This window comes from Eumetopias jubatus, unplaced genomic scaffold, assembly GCF_037043125.1.
Source record: "Eumetopias jubatus isolate StellerSeaLion01/CBP00866 unplaced genomic scaffold, mEumJub1_p1.0 scaffold_8, whole genome shotgun sequence".
Lineage (NCBI taxonomy): Eukaryota > Metazoa > Chordata > Mammalia > Carnivora > Otariidae > Eumetopias > Eumetopias jubatus.
In genome coordinates this window covers 92,819,724-92,845,154 of record NW_028274814.1, presented here as the reverse complement: position 1 = coordinate 92,845,154, position 25,431 = coordinate 92,819,724, and the positions used below count along the sequence as shown (strand labels likewise).

Below are 25,431 nucleotides of genomic sequence, written 5' to 3'. Positions count from 1 at the left end.
AACAAGAAATGCTCAAGAAATGTCATAAGCAAATACAACACTCTGAAGTCTGAGACTGCATATTTGTAATCCTGACACAGTCGAAAAACCCAACCATGCCGAAGGTGTCCCGTGCGGGCCAGTGCTTTAGTCAGACCGCGTTAACAGACGATTCCCTTCATACCAATGTTAAATAGTGAAAATTAGTTCATGACAGTGTGGCAGCCTGGTATATTCTCCTGAAACATAATTCACATGACTCTTCCTCTAAAGAACAGAGGAGAGAGAACCATTCAAACCTTTTCTTCAATATCTGGAAATTCATTCATAGGATTGACGTTTTAAGATACAATCAGTGGAATAATGTGCAAGGGATTGTAGATTTCCAAGCCAACTTCTCTCAGCCCCACTTAACCACATATATGTTAAAGTTTGCTCCAACCCTGAGTAAAATCTTCTCTGTATTGTAAGTTAGCTAGCTTGTGAAGGCCTGGAAATAGGAATGGTCTGGCCCAGTCTCTGTCACTGCATGACTCTCTCCTCCCACAGCTATTTAGGGCACACTTAGGAAGTGCTGGGCAAGCCCTGTGCGAGGGCATGGACGCAGGCTAAAGGGCTTGTGGCGCCAGCTGGATGGATCACTCACTGATTTAAAACATAGGTCATTAGGCAGTGAGGCCCTCGCCTAACACTAAGGACGACCACATCCCTGTATTAGAATGTAATATCTTACCCAGAGAATCTACTTCCCCAAATAATTATTTCCTGAGACACAATGCTTTAATGATGATGTCTTGAGTTTCTTATTTTATGTATGAATATATGTGTCTTATTACTTTGCTTTTTTCCAAAGAAACCAATTATGACTCCTTGGCATTTATTGCAGATGAGCAAGAAAGTTCTGGAGCAATTATTTACACTGTGGAGCTTAAGCGCTATGGGGGGCCCCTTGGCATCACAATTTCAGGAACTGAAGAGCCGTTTGATCCTATAATCATTTCAAGCCTCACTAAAGGAGGATTAGCCGAAAGGTAAAATTTCAAGAAACTACTACAATTACCTGTGTCTGAGATGGGTTTCCTTCCTCACAGCTGCGTAGAAATATCCTCCCCTCTCCTGCTTGGTTACCTGTTAACTTTTTCACATCTACACAAAGGATCGATCCTAGAGCTTGAGAACTCTCAGGCAGAGGTCGGACTTGACTCTGAGAGGCATCTTACAGGCGGTAAAAGATGTCATGGGCTTAGTGTTGATGTTACTCTCTGGAAATGTATACACTTGACCACAGTGGACTGGAGGTGGATTTATATCGTGCCCATTTTGAGAGGAGGAGACTGAAGTTCAGGGAGGTTAAAAGGCTTGTCCAGTCCAATTCAGCAAACATTTACTGAGCCTGCATTTCCTGACAGGTACTGGGCTTGGCCACTGTGTTTTCCAAAGAGGATGATACAGGTTTTGTCTACAAAGATTTGGGGAAATACAGTGCAGTGACCCATCTTCATAATGTCTTATAATTTAGAACGTCCATTTGTTCTTTTGGTGAAGACGCACCCCCACCCCTTGCCCCCGTTAAAGTGCATTTCTCTCTGAGACATGTTGTGGTGCATATTCCAAACCTTTCCTCCAGTAATCTAGCTCAGGAATGCACGCACCTCATTCATGCTGACACAGATAGTGGTTTGCAAAATAGAGATGTAGCACTGCAGAATCTTGGAGCTGCAAGGTACCTTGGAAGTCAGCTCATCCAAGATCTTCATCTGGCAGATGAGGGCACTGAGGCAGTCCAGAAAGGGTTACCCTGTTGGGATGTCATATTGTGATATTAACAGAGACACCTATGATGTGGTATTCTTTAGATACTCTCCTTTCCTAGCTTCCTCTGTTAGAGAGACAGTCCTAGGTATCTCTGTTAGGGAGACAGCAAGAAAAGTTTAATGTAATTGGTCAAGTGTTCTATGGCTTACAACATAGATATTTCCTAAACTGGAGATACTTTATGAAAGAATGAAGTGATCTTTCGTTTCTAAAGAAAAAACATTCTTTGAGAGTAGATACACGGGTGGACTCGTTAAGCAGTCTCTCATAACCTGTGTGACCCCATGTCACCTCTGTTACCCCAGTTGCTGCTGCCTGCTACCCCAGAAGCAAGCTGTGGTCAGCGCACTCAGCCGCAGGCAGCCTGTGAGCTGGGCTCATCCGCTCACTCACTGTCCTTAAACTGAGCCAGTACAACAGAAGGCTGGTGCTTGGGACTCCCAATCTACAGCCTGTAACCCAGTGGGAGAGATCTGAGTTTTTAGATCATCCCTGAGTTTGAATGCTTATGAATCTACTACTGCCCCACCAAGTGCTTCCAAAGATGGATATGGTGAACATCAAAATTATAAATTCCAATCTGCCAGCTCAGAATTGGGTGAGGATGGAAAGAGAAGAGACAAGGTCAAAGGTTCATTAGTTCATTGATCAATAAATTTCAAGCAGCGGGCTGAGCCCTTTACATAGTCTTCCTATTTAATGCTCAGGGTTCCCCTGAGAAATGATTATCCCCATCGTAGAGAGGTTAAAACAAGATATCCAGGTCACACAACCGAGAGTGGCAGAGTTGGATTAAAATGTAGCATGAATTGATTCTTGAATTCAGCCTTTTCAATCCTTAGAATTACCAACAGAGGGGCCCTGACACACCAGGGTCTGATGGAGGTCCCCATCTCTCTGAGCCTCACTTCTGGTGAGCTGGGGTGATGGTTGTGTTCAACCTTTTAGGTCTGTAAAAAGAAGGAATGCCCCATACTGAATATCACTGCTCTTATTGTCCAACATTGTTTATTTCTTTGGGATTTTTAAGAGGGTTACCAAATGACTCAACTTTCTTAGAATTTAAAAAGCATGCAGGTCCATTTTACATCCTAATTAAAACAGTTTTTCTAATTTTATTTGAAACTAAAAAGTTATTCACAACAGATGCAGTTATCTTGTAACATTGCCCAGGAGAGAGCGAGAAGTGGCTTCTAGAGACCCTTGCCAAGCCTTTATTACTATGAATATATAAAGCATGGCAGGGAATTTATATTCAGTGGCACACAGGGGTTTTTCTACCTTTCCTATTACTATTTGGTGTTTCAGAACTGGCGCGATCCACATAGGAGACCGAATCCTGGCTATCAATAGCAGCAGCTTGAAAGGAAAGCCTCTGAGTGAAGCCATCCATTTGTTACAGATGGCAGGAGAGACTGTCACCTTGAAAATTAAGAAACAGACAGATGGTGAGTGGGTCGAGAGCCACAATTATGGATTTTAAGTGTATTTCTGTCCCTCTCTGTGTCTTTCTAGGGAAATGACTCTCTCCAGAGGGAGTACTGGAATGTCTTCTTATTGAAATTTACTCTCAGACTTAAACTCCTTCCTCTGTCTTTAAAGCCCAGTCAGCATCAAGTCCCAAGAAATTCCCCATTGCTAGCCACCTGAGTGACCTGGGGGATGTGGAGGAGGACCCCTCCCCAGCACAGAAGCCGGGCAAGCTCACCGACACATACCCGTCCACTGTGCCCAGCGTGGACAGTGCAGTGGACTCATGGGACAGCTCCGGAATAGACACCAGCTATGGGAACCAAGGTATGTCCAAACCAAGAGGGCTTACTGTTGAAGCCTGTGTTCCTCAAAGATCTATCTTCTGCTCTTTGGGGAAAAAAAAAAAAATCTTTATTTATTTTACCCGTGTCTGCTTCAGGGCAACCAGATGGAACACACTGAATATGGTGGCCTTGCATTTTCTCCTCCTTAATACTGATGAGTCATGAACATTCATCAAATGCTAGCAAGGCCCCATTAGGTCCACTGATGTCTGAGTGTTCAATTCAGAGCTTGTCCTTCATGCTTAGATTAATATGAGGCAAGCCATACAATAAAGTGGTTCACTGAAGACAGGCCCCATTCTTACTTTTTTAAGCAGGCTTTCCACAAAGTTGGATTGGGGAGTGCTGAAGGTGTGCTTTAAGAGATGAGCCGATGATTTGTGACCCCACTTATTCCTGCCTCCTCCTGACTTTTAACAGAGACTTACACAGGTTTCCTGAATACCCACTGTGAGAGAGTTGTGACCACAATATATAAAATTATATAGTAGATTTTTCTTCACAGGCATCAGCTTCATGTGAAGAAGTATAACTTGCATTAGAAGTTAAACCTCACTCATAGAACGTAAACACACAAAAAGTGTTAAGACTGAATACAGACTCATAAACTAAAAGCTTCTTTTAAACATCTCTTTCCTTCCAATGATACGTAGCATGAAAAAAGAAGTGTGTCAGAAATTCTTTGTATTTCTCCTATATGGGATTGAGATATGATTGCCCCCATCTGGATCTCTGGTGAAAATATCCCTCAAGGAAAGGACGTTCCAGATTGCCCCTGCAGTGCCTAGAGAATATGTAAGTTCCAGGTCGAGCCGCAGCTACTTGCCTACTTGAAGGTGGACAGACTGGGCAGGAGTGTTTTGTTGGTTTTTTTTTAAAGATTTTATTTATTTATTTGACAGAGACACAGCGAGAGAGGGAACACAAGCAGGGGGAGAGGGAGAAGCAGGCTTCCCGCTGAGCAGGGAGCCCGATGTGGGGCTCGATCCCTGGACCCCGGGATCATGACCTGAGCCAAAGGCAAACGCTTAACAACTGAGCCATCCAGGTGCCCCAGGGCAGGAGTGTTGACTGGGGCATCCTGGCCATCTTCACATGTGCTGAAAGCTGTAGGTGGGCCACTAGCTGCACGGAGGAATTTATTTGGAAGCAAGATATAACGGATACACCTTAAAGATGACAGCGTAAAGCCTTACAAATGCTCATAATCCCTTAGACCTTGCAATTCCATTTCTAGGACTTTATCCTAAGGAAATAATTATATCAGAGACAGACAAAGATGTTGTTTTAGGTATTGTTTACAATGTCTAAATATTAGTGAAAAGTATCAAGTGATAGGGAATTAAATAAATTTAGGGAATCTATACACACACGCACGCACGCACGCACGCACACGTGGAGTTTACCTTCTCTTTTTTTGCCTGGTATAAATTCCAGCCTCCACATGGTTCTGCTCGTTTTCTTCTCTCAGCTCGCCTTTGCCTAGGTCACTCTGTCAAGTCCCATGAAGAGCGGGGGGCAAGGAAAAGGAATATTTCAAAATCATCAAGTGGTTACTTGTTAGAGATGATACTGTTCAGTGGAGAAAATATTTTGAAGACCCAAAATAGAATTGGTGATTTTATTTACCTGGCAATTAATTTTTCTAAGTCATAATACCTTGCGACAAATTAGCTATGCCACCAGATAACTTATGTATTAATTTCTCATTGATCAAATTCTTGATTTCTCATTGCCCATGAGTTGATGAGCCACCAGAGGTCTCTGATAAAGGACAGAAGTCAGATTCTACCAGAGTAGACTCTGAGGTTTGTTTATTAATGTGCTTGCTTATTTATTGTTTCTTAATGTGGAGACTCTCTTGTTACACAGATTTTTTTGTAAGGATGTTACTGATTTTAATGAGTTCTGCCCATAAGGTAATCTGTAAGAACTTAGCTACTCTCAGGGCTGCCTGTCTGGCTCAGTCAGGGGAGCAAGCTACACTTGATCTTGGGGTCATGAGTTCGAGCCCCATGTTGAGTGTAGAGAATACTTAAAATGAATAAATACATTTAAAAACTAAAAAAATAATTTGAAAAAAAGAACTTAGCTACTCTGTCCTTTTACACCATAGGATGAGGACCCTGATTAGCATACTAAACATAGAGCCTTTCCCACATGAAAAAAAATGAAGAACCATTTATTATTCGTGAAGGTTTTGAAAATTTGAATTCCTAGACAGAGACTAGTAGTGATAATAATATTAAATTGGGCATCAATAAGTTAGAAATCTTCATGAGGTTAAAGAGAGAGAAGATAGCAATTGTGAGTGAATCACGTCCTCCAAGACGAGAACGCAGTAACAATACCTCATATTTGTAAAAAACAGTGCTTCCCAAGCACTCACCTCAGGTCTCATAAGGAACATGGACGAGGAAAGGCTGGTTGATCACAGGATCTCAGTGTTAGCAGAGCATTTCAAAGTCAGCTCGTGTGCGGACCCGAGCGCCCGTGGTGACCAGGTGCTCCCTGAGGGCTGAGGCAGATCTCCCCAACCCGCGCCCGGAGCCCAAAGTTCTCACTTGTATTGAGTGGAGATCTGTCTGCCTGTAGCTCCTGCCTGTTAGTCTACATTCTACCCTCAAGGTCATTTAGAACTAGACAAAAGCCTCTTCCTCTTGACAGCCCTTCAGATAACTCAAAGACGGCTCTCATGCCTCTCTGAAGTCTTTCCTTCTCCAAGCAAAATTGCCCCAGGTCCTTAAAGGTTCCTTACATAAAACTTACTTTTGAGTATCTTTATCATCCTGAGGGCCTCTCTTCTGAGTATGTTCAAGTTTAACTCTCTGCTTATTCAAGTGTAGCATCAGAAAGGAAGGTTATACAACAGTCTGACAGCCCAGAGCAACTCAAGCCTGTCACCTTTATCGCTGAAAATTTTAGAACCTATGAAAGCAGCCTATCAACTTCGACATAGAATTGTGGTGGTTGAATCCTGTGTGTCACTCATTTTGTGCTTATTGCTTACCAAGATCTCAAAGTCTAGCTTTTTGTTTTTTCTTTTACTTGTGTCATTAGGTTAAACCAAGTCTTTCCAGATTGTGTGAGTGAAGTTGACTCTTTAAAAGCAAGGCACAGAACCACACTTTTTCCCCTGTTAAATACTATGTTGTGAGATGTAGGTGATCTCTTCAACCTGTGCCTCCAGCCTCTCAGCAGACTGTCTACCATATACCAGGAAGACCTTGCACATTCTTATTGGACCCTACAGTCCACGATAGCTGTCCCATTCCCAGTAAGATATCACACCTCCGTGATGCGCATCTTCCTCCTTGGGCCCAGTGTCTCTGCAGCCACATTCCTTATTCTCTGCTGCTTCTCCAAAATGTCAAATTTTCCCCATTCTTTCATTCAACAAATATGTAATGGCTGGCACAATATTAGGCCAAGATGCAATGGATATACAATGATCGGCAAAAGAGTTGTGGTCTCTATTCTCATGGGAGAGGTAACCCAGCTGAAGGACCACACAATTAACAAGTCCTACAGTACAAAGTATTAATCAGGCTCCCTGCTCGGCGGGAAGCCTGCTTCTCCCTCTCCCACTCCCCCTGTGTTCCATCTCTCACTGTGTCTCTCTCTGTCAAGTAAATAAATAAAAAAAAATCTTAAAAAAAAAAAGTCTCACAGTGGGATGACTCTCAATTCTACTGTGCAGCTCTAGGATGAAAAACTTTTCTAGTCTGCCTCTGGGTCAGCTTCTTCCACTTCTCATTCTCCTGACCCTTATATTCATGCCCTTCTGCCTTATCAAAATCTTATGCTTTGGCCCCCTTCTGTCTTCTTTATTCCTCTTTCTATTATTCTTTTAAGATTTTATTTATTTACTCATGGGGGACAGAGAGAGTGAGAGAAGCAGAGGCAGAGGGAGAAGTAGGCTCCCTGTGGAGCAAGGAGCCCAAGGCAGGACTCAATCCCAGGACCCCAAGATCACAACCTGAGCTGAAGGCAGACGCTTAACCGACTGAGCCACCCAGGCGCCCCTTTATTCCTCTTTCTAACTCAGAAAACCCTTTCCCTGGATTTAGCAAAGGTCAATCAATACAAGGGGAGAATGATAACTTGCTGGTACTTAGAGTCTGACATTCTCATGGATGGTGTGGCGCTTTTGGTCTGTAATTCCTGACTCTCAACTCAGGTAGCTATGTTTTCTGTCTTATCCCACATTAATCTTTAGATCGTTCTCTCTTTTGAGTTCATTTTTTTCAGCTTTATTGAGGTATAATTGACAAATAAAATTGTGTATATTTAACAGGACAATGTGATGATTTTGATATGCGCACATATTGTGAAATGATTACCACTATCAAGTTGATGAGCACACCCATCAACTTACACAGTTACCACTTGTGTGTGTGTGGTGAGAATGCTTAAGATCTACTTTATTAGCACTTTTCAAGTATACAGTACAATATTATTTTTTAACTATAGTCACCATGCTCTACTTTAGATTCCCAGAACTCATTCATCTTATAAATGAAACTTTATGCCGTTAGACCAACATCTCTCCATTTCTCCCATTCCCCAACCCCTGGCAAACATTCTATTTTCTGTTTCTAAGAGTTGAGTTTGACTTTTTCTTTTTTAATTTAGGTTTTACATACAAGTGAGTTAATATAGTATTTGTTTTTTCTGCCTCTCACTTATTTCACTTAGCATAATATTGTCCAGGTTCATCCATGTCATTGCAAATAGGATTTCCTTCATGTTTATGGCTGTTGTGTATCTATACTACATTTCTTTATTCATTCATATGTCAATGGACACTTAGGTTGTTTCCATATCTTGACGATTGTGAGTAATGCCACAGTTTTATCTCTTCAAGATACCTACTATATTTCCTTTGGATATATGTGCAGAAGTGGGATTGCTGGATCCATTTTGAGGTCATTTTTATCATTTGTATTTTCTCAGAGAAAAAATCTGTTTTGGGGCGCCTGGGTGGCTCAGTTGTCGAAGCATCTGCCTTCGGCTCAGGTCATGGTCCCAGGGTCCTGGGATCGAGTCCCACATCGGGCTCCCTGCTCAGCGGGAAGCCTGCTTCTCCCTCTCCCACTCCCCCTGCTGGTGTTCCCTCTCTTGCTGTGTCTCTCTCTGTCAAATAAATAAATAAAATCTTAAAAATAAAAATCTGTTTCATACAGGTTTTCAAATGTATTTGCACACAGTTAAGAAATTTGTTTGATTCTTTTTATTTTCCCGGTTTTCTAGAATTATATCCCCAATATTGTTCCATATTTGGTACATTTGTGTTTTTATTCTTTTTTCCCATGAGTATACTGGTAATGGTTTATTTTTATTTGGCATTTTTCCAAAGAACTGACCCTTGCATTATTTATCAGTTCTATTCTTGTTTTCTAAAATAAATTTTTGCTTTTAATCTGATTAAGTTTACTCCATTCTTAGATTTTCTGTTTATAACTAGAATTCGCTGCATAATTCATCTATTTCCATGCTTCCTTGTAGTTTTCATAAAGATTTTGATGGCTGAGAAGAGACCAACATTATGCAGGTGTTGAATCAGGTGTACAAATTTTATTTGTACACCTGAAACTAATATTACACTAGAATTTAAATAAAAAATTAGGGGGAGAAAAGGGACACCAACATGTACAGTCAAAAAGCCCAACTTCCCTTTAATGTAGTTAGGGAACACAACATAGTACATAAAGAGAGTAACACAGAGCAGAACACTGAGCAGTATTCTCGACATTGGCGGGGGGGGGGCTTTTATTTTTCTCATTAATATCTCTTCTGCTCTCTACAAGCTCATGTTTTATCTCCTTCTGTCATGTTGGCTTGCCCAGTTTTCTGTGAGCTCTTATATCTTTGCTTTGATCTCTTGCTTTATAGAGATGATAGTTTCGGTGTGTATTTTTAACATTTTGTGAAGATCTAGTTGGTCATATTTATCATTTGCTGCATGGCAGTCTTTTACTCATGAGTATCCTTCATCAGCTATTGCTTTGTTTTTCTGTTCCTTCTCTCCTTTTTTTTTTTTTAATATTAACTTGGTATACATCTTATGCCAGTTCCTTTTGAATTATTGCTCATCTTTGCATGAGATGACTTCTTTCTAAATCGGAAGTTTGAAAGAAGGTCTGAGACAGAAGAGCCCAAGCTGTGCTCCAGGCTAGCAAAAATTACCCCACAGTTCACAGTAACGTGTGATGAGTGCATTCTTACTCAGCCCAGAGACTGACAACTGTAGGCTGCCAACAATACAGAATTCCTCTCTGCTAGCGTGCCTCACTGATAGATTGCTTCCTGCAGTTTGTGGTGTATCTGTAGGTGTTGTCTTTCCACCCACCTCCCTGGCTTTACCCTGGTGCACTGATTCTGGGGAAATTCCTGCTACCAGCCTATATAAGCCATTCTAGTGTTTCAAACAAAGCATTGTTGTTTTGCTCTTTGCCATGGCCCCTGCTTTGGAAGACTGGGCCCTCTCTGAAATCGCTGGTAATAGGTGTCTCCTCTTGGCTTCTTATCACCACCTTCCACCCCCTGTTTGACTCATGGAATTTGATAACTTTTTTTTTTATGTATTTATGGTTTGAGATTCTAGTTTTGCTGAAGATGTAGTTTATGTTATTTGTCAACCCTTTCTGTTTTGAGGTGATTTCTAGAGAAGGTAGAGAACCATTTTGCTCTGCCATTTTAAAACCACATTCTCATCTAAACACTTTGAATATTTCTTGGCTAGAACAATTACAAATAGTTATATAAATGCATGATGTGATTTTCTCATTCTTAACAAAACTAGATTTTTAGGAAACAAATTAGGCAAGGAATTATCTGGCTCGCTTTCCTATACTAAAATTGCATTCCAAAAATGAAAGTAATGGCAGGAGCTACAGTCCCAAAACTGTAGAGTTGAAGACTGAATTCCAAAACCATTCTGTGATTTCAGATTTTATGAATATGAACCAACATTGTTTAGTTCGCTTTTTAAAATTAATACTGAGTGTGAATTAAGAGCTACAAATGTAAGATATTAATCTGCCCAATATTGTAGTACTGAAAACCAAATAGTACACTGTTGGAATATGAGAATTTTACAAGTATCTGAAGTATGGTTACCCTCAAAATAAAAATCATTGTACCAAGATTCTGTATGCTATTAGAAGTGCCAACATTTGTGAAGACTTATTTTCCATGACACTAATGCATAAAACTAAACATTACTCTCAGTGAAAGGAATCTAGACTGAATTTTATACCTTGTATCAGTGTGCTTTGGCTGCTATAACAAAATAGCAGAGACTGGGTGGCTTAAACAAAATAGAAATTCATTTTCCACTGCCTAGAAGGGTAGAAATCCAAGATCAAGGTATCAGGTATGGTTTCTCCTGAGGTCTATTTCCTTGGTTTGCAAATGGTTGCCTTCTCCCTTCCTCACATGGCCTTTCTTCTGTGTGTGCTCATCCTTGGCATCTCTTGTGTGTGTCCAAATTTTCTCTTCTTATAAGGACACCAATCAGATTAAACTATGGCCCCAGCTTATAACCTCATTTAACCTTAATTACCCCTTTAAAGGCTCTTTCTTTAAATACAGTCACATTGATGGCTAAGGCATCGATATATGAACTTAGGTGCAGATATAATTCAGTCCATAACACACCTCACATTATGATACAAAGGATAAAAACAAATATTGAAACCTAGATTGAAAGAAGGAAAGAAGGAAGAAAAGAAAGAGGGAGGAAAAAAGAAAGGAAGATTTCCAATTCTAAATATAAAGGGTAATTACTTAGGAAATACATTTTTTAAAATTACATCTATCTTCCAATGTGTTCTTTTATCAATTTTGAATTTAAAACCTAGCTTCCAGTATCATCCCCGCATTTTAATTTAATTTAATGTGCTCACACCATCATTCAGTAAAAACAATTATATAATTATATTTCTGGTAGTTGGTTTTTTCTTACATGTGGGCTGCCTCATTCATTCCATTCCTCCTGTGGCTTTTAAGTTTGATTCCCTGTGTAAAGGGATATTCCTCAGGGCTCTGAACTTCTCAACTATGGCAAGCAGCTTGTCTTTACTTAATTTCCATCAGACGTTCCCTATTTTAAATTATGCAATCATCCTCCACCTACATCAGTTAGGGATTGAGTTCACTTACATATGAAAGAAAATACAAATGATGGTGTTTAAACAACTTAGTTATTTTTCTCCCACTGTAGTAAAGACCCTGGTTGAGGCAGGTGGCCCGCAGTATCATTAGGACCCAGCCTCTCCTACCTCCAGCTTCACCTATCTCCTGTCTCTCCATTCATTGCTGTCTGTTGTGGAGGCTACTTTTAGGCACACAGGCTTGAGCAATAGAATGCAGAAAGGGCCCATAGCGCCCCCTGGCTGGATAGACAGGCCCAACAGGCAACCCACCTTAAGATAGCCAGGCACAGTCACCAAAAAAAGGGAGAATTCCATAGGTCGCCACACCTTCCCCCTTTAAAAGCAGCCCCCACCCTCTGCCTCAGGGCAAACAGCCTCTCCCATCCTGTCCTGCTCACTGCTCTCGGGCAATGGATTCAATAAACTTCTATCGCCTTTGTTCTGCCTCAGGTGAATCCCTTCACTGCCCACACCATCTGCCTCCAGCCAATTGTCACCCTACATTTGGAGGCCCTCCCAGACACCACATTTAGACACCACACCTTTGTTATAAAACCTTCATCAGGCCTGAAATATTTACTTCCTCACCATCTCCTTACTTTGAGTATATTACTATCAATGATCTTTTAAAAAAATAAACTAAATCTAATCTTGCCCCTCCCTTAAAAAACAAACCAACATAACGGTACTCAGTTTAAACCAGAGTTCTTTGTAATCTAGTTCCCAACCACTCATCAATCTCATCTCCTGATAGTTCCTTGTAGTACCTTTTATTCTACACATCCTGAGCTTCTCACTACTCGCCAAGCACAGCACTAGGTAGGTTAATCAATATGTTAATATCTTCATCAATCCCCGCCTTTATCCATTCTAAATCAGTGGAGAAGTAGAAATGGAGTCAGCTATGGATTAAAATATCAACTATTTTTGTTTTTTGTTTTGTTTTGTTTTGCTAGAAAGCTGGGTTGGACATGCAGCCAGAATCAGTTGCTATCTCCCTACTCCTAACCCAAGTCTAGATGTTAGGATTTGAATGAGAGGGAAGTCAGATCTAAAAAACTAACTGTAACCCAGCATATCAGTTGGATTGATTTAACTGAATAGAACTGAATACCCTAGTATTACAGTGACATAAATCATTTTTAAAAAGTAAGCATTTCAGAGCTGGCATATAACTCTACAGTGTCCTCGAAGACCCATGCTCTTAAATTTTTCTTCTTTATTATGCCTAGCACTTGGCTTCTATCTTTGGACTTACCACATGATCCAGGATGGTTACCAGGTTACCAGTTATTTCACCTACATTCCAGGCAGCATGAAAGAGAAGGAAACTGAGATCTTGAGAAGTTGAATGGCTTAGCACATAATAAAAGTGATGGGCATCTGTATTTATTAAAACCTCATTATGTGTGAGAGTTTGTGTGCGTTATTCTCAGTCCTCACGTCAAGCTGGTGAGGCACATATGTATGGTTACCCATATCTTACACTGAGGTGAATTGGCTGAGGCTACAGAGCAAGGACGTGGCAAAGCTGGGATTTGGACCCATGTTTCTTACTCAGTCCCTGTGCCAGCACAGCATGGATCCAGGTCTTTTGAGCCTATATCTAACCCAAGGATATTTGAATCTTATCCCCTCTTCATGCCCTGCTTTGTTGTAATGCAATAATCATTTAATATTGCTTACTAACACAAGGCACCCTTGGTGTAGGCAGACATGCTTTTCGAGGGAGGTGTTTCCCGAGTAACGAACAATGCTGCCCATCTGCTCAAGGCCATCCTTACATTCTTGCCCAATCACCAAGAACTACTTGCAAACAACAGTTGGAAGGAAAATCAGAAAGTTAATCTGCCCAGTTTAAAACATGTTGGAATTTCCCCAGGGAACTGATTGATCAAATAGGTTAATGCTTATCAGAAAAGGATACCTAGCATTTGGCTCTTAGCAAGTTGAAAGCTAGTTAAGGGAAGTGAGGCTTCCCCTAACACTTTTTGTATCACAAAAAGGGAGACTTCACTTATTTGGGGGGTTGGTTTCTCTCTGTGGGAAGGAGAAAATGGATAGCCTGTAAGAGAAAGTCAGGAGAAATGCAGTGATTTGCAGCACTCCCCTTCAAGAAGAGACCCGTGCATTTCCTTAATTCAATGCTTCCAACAGAAAACAGCACAATTGATCGCACAGAATTTCTTCCCAAATAGCTAGCCATACTTCTGTTATTACCCAGGAAGAAAATGAGATATCAAACTGTAAATATTTTCTCTGTGCCAAAGACTCCTAATGCTTGGTATCTTAAAACAGAAGGTCCATTGAAGGTTCTTGCAGCTCTGGGCATTCCCCTGCATTCTTGAGATCAAGTCCTTTTGATCAGAGCATTATCCTTCGGGCATCCTGCTTCCTCTGCACTCTATTAGTAAGGATGACATTATAGGTTCTAACAAGTGGAGGGAAAGTGAGTAGTAAGACGAAACAGGGATGCCGTGGTGACAGTCATCTTATGTGATACGCTCCTTTCATTGTATGTGAAAATGGCAGCCAAGGCCTGTTTGCTGTATTAACTATTTTGGTTTTTGGGAGGTTTTTTGTTTGGTTTTTGTCTTAATAGTTTTTAAACACAGTAAAAAATACATATTATATTGCAACCTGGTACACACATGTAAACACATACAGACACACACACACACACACAGTGGGGTCACAACCCGAAATGGTGGATGGAGCTATGTATCATGATTATAGCACACGCTGTAGAGTCAGACCTGCCTGCAAGCCCCTGCTCCCCTATTTAAATTTTGAAAAGAATTTTGAAAAACCGCATACCCCATCACACATTTAAAGTTGTCATGTCATTTTTTTCTCCCCAAATTTAAATACTTGCAAAGACTATAATTTCTAGCTGGTCATTAATATGCCTTAACATATTTTTGTCAAAATCAGGAACCACAGATTTAGCTCAAATTTATGGAAAATGTCCATTTTATAACCCAATTGCCAAAGCCATTCCACCCTGCCTCACCTATCAAGTGAATCGGACTTAACTCCCTGTCAGAAAGGAAGTCAGTTTTCATTTTGTAATTCAGATAAACATAATAATGTGCCCACCTCCCACCCCGACAACTATTTTGAATTCTAACTCTGAGGTGCAGAGAGACAGGCAGGTTCGGGGGGAGGGAGAAGCCTTACCAGGAGTCTGTGCCTGGTTGAATTAAGGCGCTGCTCCCAGGAGACCTTCTCTCAGGAGCGGAGCTTTCCCAAATTATTCCTTGATATGACGACTGGGGGTTTTTGCGTCCCAGAGCCAAGCTCCTTCAAAAGGTTTGAGATACATCCTGTAGGTGACACAGGGTATCTGGGCAGGAAGTTCAGCATTCTGACTTTCTAGAATTTGCTCTAGAAATAGGGTTGGATACGGGTCTTGTGGGCAGCTCCCCACATGGCCCAGCAGATTTCTTGCCCAGAGAGAGCAGGGCAGGAGCCCTAATAAAAACAGATCCAATCAAAAACTAATGATGTAATGTATGGTGATTAACATAACCATAAAAAATTTAAAAAAAGAAAAAGGGTCCAACACAGTGGGCTCTCCTGCTTGGGTCTAAAGGTCTTACCTCAGAGCTGTTGTTGGAATCAGTTAACATAATGCGTGTGAATGTGTTTTGCCTGTAAGGCTTGGGTATTATCTTGATGGCCTTTCTGGTCCCAAATTCAGTTAACATCAGCTGCCTCGAGTGAACTAATGGAAACCGCAGAAAAAGACAAATTACCAAACAGACCCTCTGCAGTCCTTCTTAGAAACAGAAGGTAACACCTGATTTTTGTTTCAGGCTCTGGCTTTCAGGCCTCAGGCTACAACTTCAACACTTACGAGTGGAGGGGTTCGAAGCAGAGAGGCAGCCTGTCCCCAGTCACTAAGCCACGAAGCCAGACTTACCCAGACGTGGGGCTGAGTAATGAAGACTGGGACCGGTCCACAGTCAGTGGGTAAGGTTTTCATCAACTGCTGCCTGTCCAAACTGCTTTGCGGCCATTAGCCCAGATCTGAATCTGTCTACTTCCGGTGGCACATATTGCTAGCATCGGGAGCATGACAGAAACCGCTCATCACACCAGCCCCTGGCAGGATTCAGAGACCTGTGCCTGCCCAGCAGGAGCGTGGCATCACCCCCACAGCAAGGCAAGAGCTCAGTTTCCCCTAATGAAAACAATAGTAGCACATGGGAAGATCTCTATCTGTAAACCCTGTCCTCACTCTCTGACTAGTATCCTCTCTTTTCCTTTAAGAGGTTGCTTCACGTTAATTTACATAAAAAAAAATACATCAAGGATCCCATAGTTTGAATTGAGATATATTTTAGTATTTTGTTCCTTACCAAAATATTTTAAGGAAATTCATAAAAACTGATAGCCCTTAAATGATCTATACTGATATTTATAAGTGAGAAACCATTTTTCTCTTGGAAGTTTGACTTCTCTTTCACCAGGCAGAGCCGCTGAAAGATATTTCCCCATGACGCCATGCTGATGCGGTTCAACCTACAGTAGCCATGAAAACTCAAATTCAGTTAGTAAGACCGTGGTCCTTCCCTCTGTTCTTTGAGATACTTTGCGTTTTCGAAAGCAGCCTCACTTGGAGGTTACAGTTGGAAGAAAGCCAGATCCCAAAAGAATCTCCCATGTTTTGGGTGTGTGAGAAAGGAAAGACAGAGATTCTGGATTATGTCTGGCGAGTTCTCAACCCGGACTGTGCTTTTTGATGACAGTTTCACAGGCGCTCCCGATAATTCGGAGGCTGAACAAGAGGAGAACTTCTGGTCCCAAGCCCTGGAGGATTTGGAAACCTGTGGACAGTCGGGAATTCTGAGAGAACTTGAGGTAGCCTCGGTCCTGCTACTTACTTTTATTGTTTCTACATTCATTTTTTTTTTTTTTGGTCCTTTTGAGTTTGCATTTATCACATCAGTTCATTTAAAAGCTTTAACCCCTTTCCACAGGAGAAAGCTGACAGGCGTGTGTCTTTGAGAAACATGACTCTCTTGGTAGCTACCCTTTATGTTTATATTTTTGCTTGTGAAGCTGCCTTCCCTGCCCCCTTGCCTTCTGGATAGCAATTTGATTTTATTCAGTGCAGTTGAAAGTATTTATTTCCCCACTTCCACCCCCCACCCCGAGCTTACTGACTTGTGGCTTCTGCCATCGCTCCCTGCTAACCTTTGACTGTACCTGTTTGCCACTGAGTCGCTGGGGAGGGAGCTAAGCCCCCCAGCAGTGGCACATCTCATTCTCGGAGCTGCTTTAGAAAGGTTTCTTTGGCATGTTTTCATTTGTACCTGGTATAGCAATTAATTTGATCGTGAAGAGGAACATAAGAGGAAATTTTATTTTATTTTGTTTTGTTTTGCCCTTAAAGTAGATGACAATGCAGCTGGTGAAAAAGGCCAGCCTGTGTGAAAAGCAGCCAAAATATTACACAGTACTTTGCTGTTAATTGCAAATCCTGATTCCATATTAACTTAGTGTGAATTCTGGGAGTTGTGGCGAGATGGAACATAGTAGCTGGACTCCTGGTGAGTTCTTTAATCAAAGCCATGAATTTGCTGACAATATTCACACTTTGGTCTAGGAGGTCCTGGACTGTTTCCTTTTATGTTCTTTTAAATTTTCTGAGCTGTAAAAAATAGAGTGGCAAAAGTCTCATTTTTATTTTGATGTCATATGAGGTCCCCAAGTCACCATAAGGAATGTGAATGGCATAAGTGGGTGAAACTGCAATTCTAAAACGAATACTCATCTTTGTATTATTTTGCTTCTCAATTGCATGTGTGGATATTTGATGTGATTCTAATGTTTGTGAATCTGCAAAGAGAATTATGAAGGAAAATATTAGTTTGAATTTATAAATATAGTATTACCTGGCATGAATTGAAACTTCAGAGCACAGTTGAAGGTCCTGGAAATGGATAATGCTATAAAACTTAAATAAATTAAGACATTCGCAATTGATTCCTTTTTAGGCAACTTTCAAAAAGAGTAAAATGCTTAAGTATCAGCTGGCTTATTTAAACTTTTACCACTTCCTGTACCTAGAATGATTAGCAGAAGGGGCCCAACTGGATAATGAGCTCAATTCACAATTCTTGAACATACCCTTGCTTTTGAAAGCATGTTTGGCTCATACGCCTTCTTCACTTTGCATTTTGCTATTTCTCTTTTAAAGAAGCAGCTATTCTTCTAATAGCTTCTTTTATAGCAGGTAAAACAAGGGTGATGTAAAAAGTAACACCATGAGATTGGGTTTTCTCCCAGAAGTTGAGTTATCTAAAATGAAAACAACATCTCTGAGCATAGAAGTTATGTTGCAATAGCCTAGAAACTTTTTCTAACCTAGCTTCAGGCAGGTGTAGCCCTTGAAATTATAACTCCAGAAAGGAAATGGGTTGAATCTATAAGCCAAAAGGAAATTAAAGCCCTCAACAAGGAAGAATGATTGGCAAATCTATAAATTAAAAGTCTCACTTATACTTGTATCACAAAGAGGATTCATTTACTAGCTTAATGAACTCTGATCTCTTGATTGTAAATGTTACAATGCAAAAAAGTATCCTTGGAGCAAGTTTCCTGCATGTGAAACTTACGTCCAATATTAAACGTTACAGTATACTATAACCCCAATGAGTAATGGTTACAGTTGAAATGGAAATGAAAACTATGCATGGCATTCTCCCCATTAGCTAGCAGTTATTTAGGTTCAACTTTAGCACTGAAAAATGTACAGTTTTAACAAAAGAGAAAAATTCAAACTAAGACTTGGGACAAGTTACTTAATCTGTCTTATGAGATATTTATTCTATAAAATAAGGGGATTATAATGATTAATGCTTATAAGGCACTTAACACAGAACATAGCACTTAATAATTCAATAGAAATTATTATTTTTGCCATTTTTATTAATGAACACTGCCTTCACTGGTTTTTGTTTAATATAGGAAGAAGGCTTAACTAAATATAAGCTAGAAAGCCCTTGAACATACCCTGCTAAGTTTTATGTATATCAGTTATCTCATTGATAATGGGGGGGATTATAACTATACACTATGAATTGTGCAAAGTGGGAACAGGCAATAGATAATCCTGAAGTGAAAACAAATCTTAGATAATTTAAAGTAATTAAATTTTATTTTAGTTTTTATATTTACGTTTTAATTTTTATATTGCTTCATAGTAATTCAATTGAAGTTCATAAGATTTTTTATTTTTTTATTAGGCAGCGAGAGAGTACAAGCAGGGGGAGCAGCAGGCAGAGGGAGAGGGAGCCCTATGTGGGTCTCGATCCCAGGATCCCGGGATCATGACCACAGCCGAAGGCAGACGCTTAACCCGCTGAGCCATCCAGGCACCCCTGGAAGTTCACTTTAAACAAAGCAATCAAGCTGTGCTTTGAAACCTTGCCTCCATCAGAAGTCTTTCTAGATCAGTTTGGAACTTCTGTAGTGGCCAAAGCTCAAACCATTATCTCCCTATTGTAGTGATTAAGTATTTTACCTCCAACATGTTTCCCACTGATCCCATGAAAAATGAATATAAAAAATGGATGTGAACAAAGCCAATAATTTGTCTAAGTAGGTAAAAAACCAGAGATGGATGGTCACCACTGCAAGAAAATAATCACTGGGTGCTGTCACTTACAGTGGACAAACAGAGAAATGCTTTCAGGGAGTTAAGTGCCATAAATAAAGGATGTCCCATGACACCAACAAAGCCAGTAGTCAAAAACTTTCCATTTTAAAAAGAGATTTAACTGAAATAAACCATAATATGGACAATCCACATTGGCTTACATATTGGGGTTTTTTTTTTTAAATCTCCTAAAAAGTCAATTTTATATGTTCCAACTGAATACTTGACTGGGAAGCAATCTAGCCTGGGAATAAGGATTCTGGAATCCGAGTGTGAGGGCTGCAATCCCAGAGTCTTGGGCAGCTTGCTCACCTTATCCAGGCATCCCTTTCCATGACTGAAGTGGGAAGGTATGATAACTCTAATACATATCATAGAGACTTACCACAAGTATTAACTGACATTCTACAGACACATATATATGGTACTGAGCACATGTTAATGGTCAATGACCAGTAAGGTTTTTCTTACGACTAAAATTTTCTTTTTCAAAATTATCAATACAATAACTAACCTAGTCAGGATATTGATAAGATAACTGGTTTTGTTCCTTTTTCAACGGAGTCATAGATATATGTACATGTGCGCCAATACTTGGCTGCAATTCAAAGATCTCTTTACTGGTGTGTGTGTAGCCGAACACCAGGTCACTTGGAATTACAAAATCTTAGAGAGATAACAAATGAAAACTCTATCACGTTGCAGTGTTCCCTCTTGATCAATAATTTTAGATGGTGCCCTTGGCTCATTTACTACTTGGGTGACCTTGGGTAAGTCAGCCTCTGTGTGCCTCAGTTTCTGCACCTACAAATTGGGAGTCATAACAGTGTCCCTCTCAAAGTTGTTGTGTGGCGAACGCAAGGACTCAACAAAGGACGCTCTGCTACTTTTAGCATGAGTATGAATGTAAACCACTAGATCACAGCGTAGCCAGCAACACAGCCTGTGGAGTTTGTTTTCTGGTCCCATGACCTCAGGCAGACTCACCAGTGCTGGTTTACCATCATCATTCAACCGTCATACCAAGGAGGATGGAGCTGCCTTACACACATGTTTTCAGAATTTTAGCATCCTCTAACCATGAGAAATGAACATCCGCAACATGACATTGGTTTCAGATGCTTTTTTAGTTTCACTTCCAAGACTCAGTCATATTTGGGGTCTAATCTTGCTTCTCCTTGCATATGAACTTTTTTTTTAATATTTTATTTGTCAGGGGGAGAGAGAGAGAGAGCACAAGCAGGGGGAGCGGCAGAGGGAGAAGCAGGCTCCCCGCTGAGCAGGGAGCCCAATGCAGGACTCGATCTCAGGGTCCAGGGATCACGACCTGAGCCGAAGGCAGACACTTAACCAACTGAGCCACCCAGGTGTCCCGCATATGAACATATTTGAATCTGAACAAACTTCCCTGTTCACTGGTAAAATCCAATCCAAGTTTCCCAGCTTTTGAGCAAAGAGTTGAATCCAGTAGCACAATAAATGATTACTCTTTGACCTTTGACTATCTCCCACAAAGACCGTTTCTAAGAAACGTGGACCTACGCCAAATGGTGTGGAGACCTAGCTGGTTCTACAAGCTTCTAGGACAGGCCACGTGGCAAAGGAAAGACAGAGTACCAGTGGTAGGCAGGCAGCATTGGCTCTTGCCTATCAATAGCCCTGTTTTAGCCCATTGTTACCTCTAGGTGGGGCTAGAGGCAGCATTGCCAATAGCGACCGCCTGGTTCCATTGAAAAGTTCTTAGTCCATTTCTGTAAGATATATTGAAGTTGCTTCATGAATCCCATCTTTAGAGCCCACTCAGTGGAAAGTTAATGCTTAAAATGTAGTTTGCAGTGAGCAAATGTTATAGCTTTTCAATTTGCCTCAAAACTGCCAGGGGTGGTATTTGATTAAATAAACCCAATGGCTTAAGTACTTAAGTTGGATTTGAGATGTGTATTATAAATGTCACTTGGAAAGCATTTTCCCAGACTTTCATAGTTCAATTAGTACGTCCATTCTCCGGCCTTTGGTTGTGCCCTGAAGAGACTGTATTTTGACTGGGCAGAAGGAAAAATGTGCTTAGTGTTGAGCAACCAAACCCTTTTCTTAGTCCGCGGCATAATTGTTTCTGAAAATTGTCAATGCCACAGGCGACAATCATGTCGGGGAGCACGATGAGTTTGAATCATGAGGCCCCAACACCTCGCAGTCAGCTGGGGCGACAGGCCAGCTTCCAGGAACGGAGTAGCTCGCGGCCGCATTATAGCCAAACAACTCGGAGCAACACCCTGCCCACAGATGTGGGCAGAAAGTCTGTCACCCTGAGAAAAATGAAACAAGAAATCAAGGAGATCATGTCCCCAACTCCTGTGGAGCTGCACAAGGTCAGGATGCTTTCTTCCTTTTCCTTCGTCCCATTTAGCAGCCATTCTGCCCAGTGTGAGCGCCCAGGGGAGCGAGCATGGGAATGACACTCTACCGCGGGCTCAGCCAGGGACGGAAGCCAGAGAGAGCCAAAAGGCACATCATCAGAGACTCGGTTCTCAAAATGTGATCTTTGGGAGGTTATTCCGTAGAGCAGGGACAATTCACTTTGGAGCAATGAATTTACTGAAAATGTAGTCTTGGCCAAAACCTTACAAAAGTTGGAGGCTTCGGTATCCTGTGGAGTTTAGATGAATTGGTTTGTCATTCCAACCTCTTTGGAAGTGGGAGAAGGATTTCCTAAGTGTCATACACTCGTAGCTTCATTGAAAAGGAGTTTCAGGTTGAATGTAGGAATGCTTAATCTTTAATGACAGACTTAGTGGATGGTTATATTACGCAGAAGACATGAAGTTCCCTTCGAGACATAATTTAGAGTCTTGGGTCAGGACAGGGCGAGTCCTGGTATGTTCCGTCTTGGCCTGTGATGGTTGCCTCACCTGACTTCATGGAAGAACCTACTGTGCCACACAGAGCTGAATCTCAGTTGCTGGCAGAGTTTGAACAAGGCAGATGCGAGTGACAGTGTTTGCAGAAACCCGGAGCAAGGAGAGCAGAGCTCTGATTTTCTTCCGTAGAACTAATGCTTTATTTTTAGTTAATACATAAAGATGTATAGATGGCCATAATCTCACCCCACTTTTCTTGAGAACCAAGACCTTCTCTGTAGTTAATACTCTGTTAACGAGAAATGAGTTATTTGTCTTACCCAGAAAAGCAAGTAAATGTTGGATTGAGAGGAAGTAACAGGCCAGCCACTCCCTTTTTCCTCTGAAGTCTTCATTTTCCCTAAGCACCCTTTAAAAGATATTTTATATCTTTTTGCAGCTATTTATTTTGCCGCTGACAAAGGTTGTGGTGCAAGAGAGACTAGAACGGGAAGTTGAGTTCTCAACCTTGTGTTCCAATCCTGGGGTGATTCTTTTACCACTCATTCACTCATTTAATACACATATGCTGCACATTCATTCACTGACCCAGTGTATTGTGCATCCCCGTGGGGCATGGAGTCTAATGGGGAAACTGGCTGGGAAGCAGTGGGAAGATGGTGAGGTAGGTACAATGAGAGAGGCAAGAGTAGGCTGCCTTGGGGGACAGAGGGTGGACCCTCACCCACTACAGAAGAGATAGGAAAGGCTTCTTAGAAGTAGGTGTGGACTCTGCAGGAAGGTGGAGGATATTCAGAGCCCAGAAGGAAGCTTGTGCAAAGAGATGTCAGGGATGGTGGCATGTTGAGGGAATTTCTAAAGCCTGGAATTGGAGCCTTGTGCATTCAGAGGCATTACAGACTTACAGAAAAGCAAAGAAGTGTCTGATATTTTAGGATGGGGACACAGGTTTAGACCCATGTCACAAGTTAGCTTGTTTTTCCAGTTTCCCTGAATTGAGGCATCTGTTTGGAACACAGCAGCCATCACGGCCTGTCAAATGTCCTAAGATGCTAATTGACAAAGCCCATGAGGAGGCTGTAAGGTCCCCTCTGGTGGTTACATAGCAGAAGCTATCAGGTCTGTGCTAATTCAGCCGTACCAGGAAGAAGTGAGCCTCACCCGATTCCCTCAGGTGTCTAAGAATACTGCCCACCCCTCTTCTCAAAAATTCTCCTGCCCAGGCAGAGTGGGGCATGCTTGATAACCTCCCCCCCCCCCCGCTGCCTTCAGCCCCAAAGGGAAAGGATACCAGCAGGTATTGAGTTCCTATTATATGCTATACTCTATATTTTTAGCCCTTGCAATAGCACTTCTTAGCAGATATGTATTATCCCCATCTACAGGAGAGGGAAATAGCAGGTATAAAATAGAGTCATTTTTCCTTCTAGAGTGAGGCATTTGCCTCAAAGGGAGATTATTGATAGTCCGCCAGTACAAAGACCCATCGGTCCATCCCTCCTGCCCTGAAAGCATTTAGCAAAGATAATGATGAGAAATTGGGTGTGCAGGTCGTTAGAGCTGAGATTTAAAAAAAGTGCCTGTGCTGAAAATCGATCTTATTTTTTAAAAAAAAGGCCTCCTCCACATGCCAGCACAATGGGTGGCAGCGTGGGGACTGGTTGGAACATCTGTGTGGCAGAGTGTGACCTGGGAGGACACCAGATCACACACACGGTTGGGCCAAGACCTAAGCCACAGGATGCTTCTTTTTGCCTTCGCTTCATCTCCCCTTAGTGGTGGCAATAAGTGCGTCTCCCATGTAGCTTCTCTTTTCTTCTGAATTGGTCCCAAACAAAATAGGAGTCTCAAAAGTAGATGGTGTCCTGGGCATCCTAAGGCACAAAAAAAAGATCTAGTGAAGTGAAAGGCAGCCAGGGAGTGTGCAGCCTGGCAACATGGGATTCTGGGAGTGGTGTCTGCTCACGTCCCGGGTATCTTTTCCTTTTGTAAGTGATTCAGTGCTTCTGTCAAGCCATCCACGTGTTGGCTGTTACATACGTTCTCCAGTGCTGAAGTGCATGAGAGGAAAAGTCATTTGATCCTGCACATGGGTGACTTTTGAACACTGCAGGATCCCCTGACTCCATGAAAAAGCACAGTGACTTGTTGATGGAATTGAGTTCTCCTCCCAGTGGGGTACTACTAGCTTATAGGGGTTTTTTTTTAGCTTATTTTTCCTTTGTAAAAATGAGGGAAAGGCACTCTGGTGGCTGGTGGCGTGGAGAAGGCCCAGGGAATTAGAAAAACATTCCTTCTTCAAGTTGAAGATAATCCCAAGCTGGATGCATTGCTTAAGGAGTGGAATGAGGGCTGGTTTTCAGTTCCCTGAGCCCCCTTGGTGGCCATTTCCAAATGGATCTGGTGGAGGAATTCCCAAGGGGCTGCAAAAACCAGGGTGGAGAGGCCAGATGAAGTCAATAGCACACCAGGCTTGGTGTCATTTTCCGGCTGCCATCTTTCTCATGGCTGTTGGCTACTTGGTGAAATCTGTCTCCTTGAGGGCAGGTGGCAGATCTGGTCATGTCTGAGCCAGCACCTACAAACTCATACTATGCTTCATGAGAAGCTGGATCCAGAGGATGTGAATGAATGGGCAAGTATCCATCCTCATTCCGGGAAAGAAAAAAATAAAAAGCAAAAGCAGCTCCATCTCTGGATGACGGGTTACTAACATCATCTTCCAACATGAAGAATACAGTGTGGGCTTATCTTCCAGCTTCTTGGGTTTCAGCTTCTTTCCATTGTTTCCCCATGACTTTCCACCCCGTCCTCCTTGCCATTCCTTCTCTTTCTTCAGACCTTCAGAAAGTCCCAAGCTCAGGTCAGGGTCTATATGGTTTTCTTTCATTTCACATCATCTGCTGTGACTGAGGCCCTTCCAGGTCTGGGCAAGTCTTCCTTCAAGTTGTCTACATCCACTCCTGAACCCTAAAAGCTAGTTGTCCCTCATGACACTTGGAACAAACATAGCAACGCAGCCCCACTTCCTTTTTTGGCTGTGTGGATGGGGAAGGGAGTTAGAACTGGCAAGATGATTTGATATTTAGTAGGGGGTGAGGGGACGGTGGTGGAAGGGGTCACAGGGAAGTGAC

General features: G+C 41.7%; 1 protein-coding gene across 7 annotated transcripts in view; it reads left to right on the top strand.

The window, feature by feature from the left end:
- Window positions 1–25,431, top strand: part of GRIP1 (glutamate receptor interacting protein 1) — a 393,897-nt gene that overhangs the window by 354,533 nt on the left and 13,933 nt on the right. For 4 of the 7 annotated variants that reach the window (XM_028111005.1, XM_088025631.1, XM_088025630.1 and 1 more), the window contains 7 exons: window positions 866–1,010; window positions 3,103–3,242; window positions 3,397–3,591; window positions 15,589–15,745; window positions 16,525–16,636; window positions 16,756–16,800; window positions 21,575–21,808. In XM_028111005.1, coding sequence (XP_027966806.1) covers window positions 866–1,010; window positions 3,103–3,242; window positions 3,397–3,591; window positions 15,589–15,745; window positions 16,525–16,636; window positions 16,756–16,800; window positions 21,575–21,808 — 1,028 coding nt within the window. The remainder of the gene's footprint in view (window positions 1–865; window positions 1,011–3,102; window positions 3,243–3,396; window positions 3,592–15,588; window positions 15,746–16,524; window positions 16,637–16,755; window positions 16,801–21,574; window positions 21,809–25,431) is intronic. The other 3 variants (XM_088025633.1, XM_088025632.1, XM_088025629.1) reach the window with 1 other exon arrangement.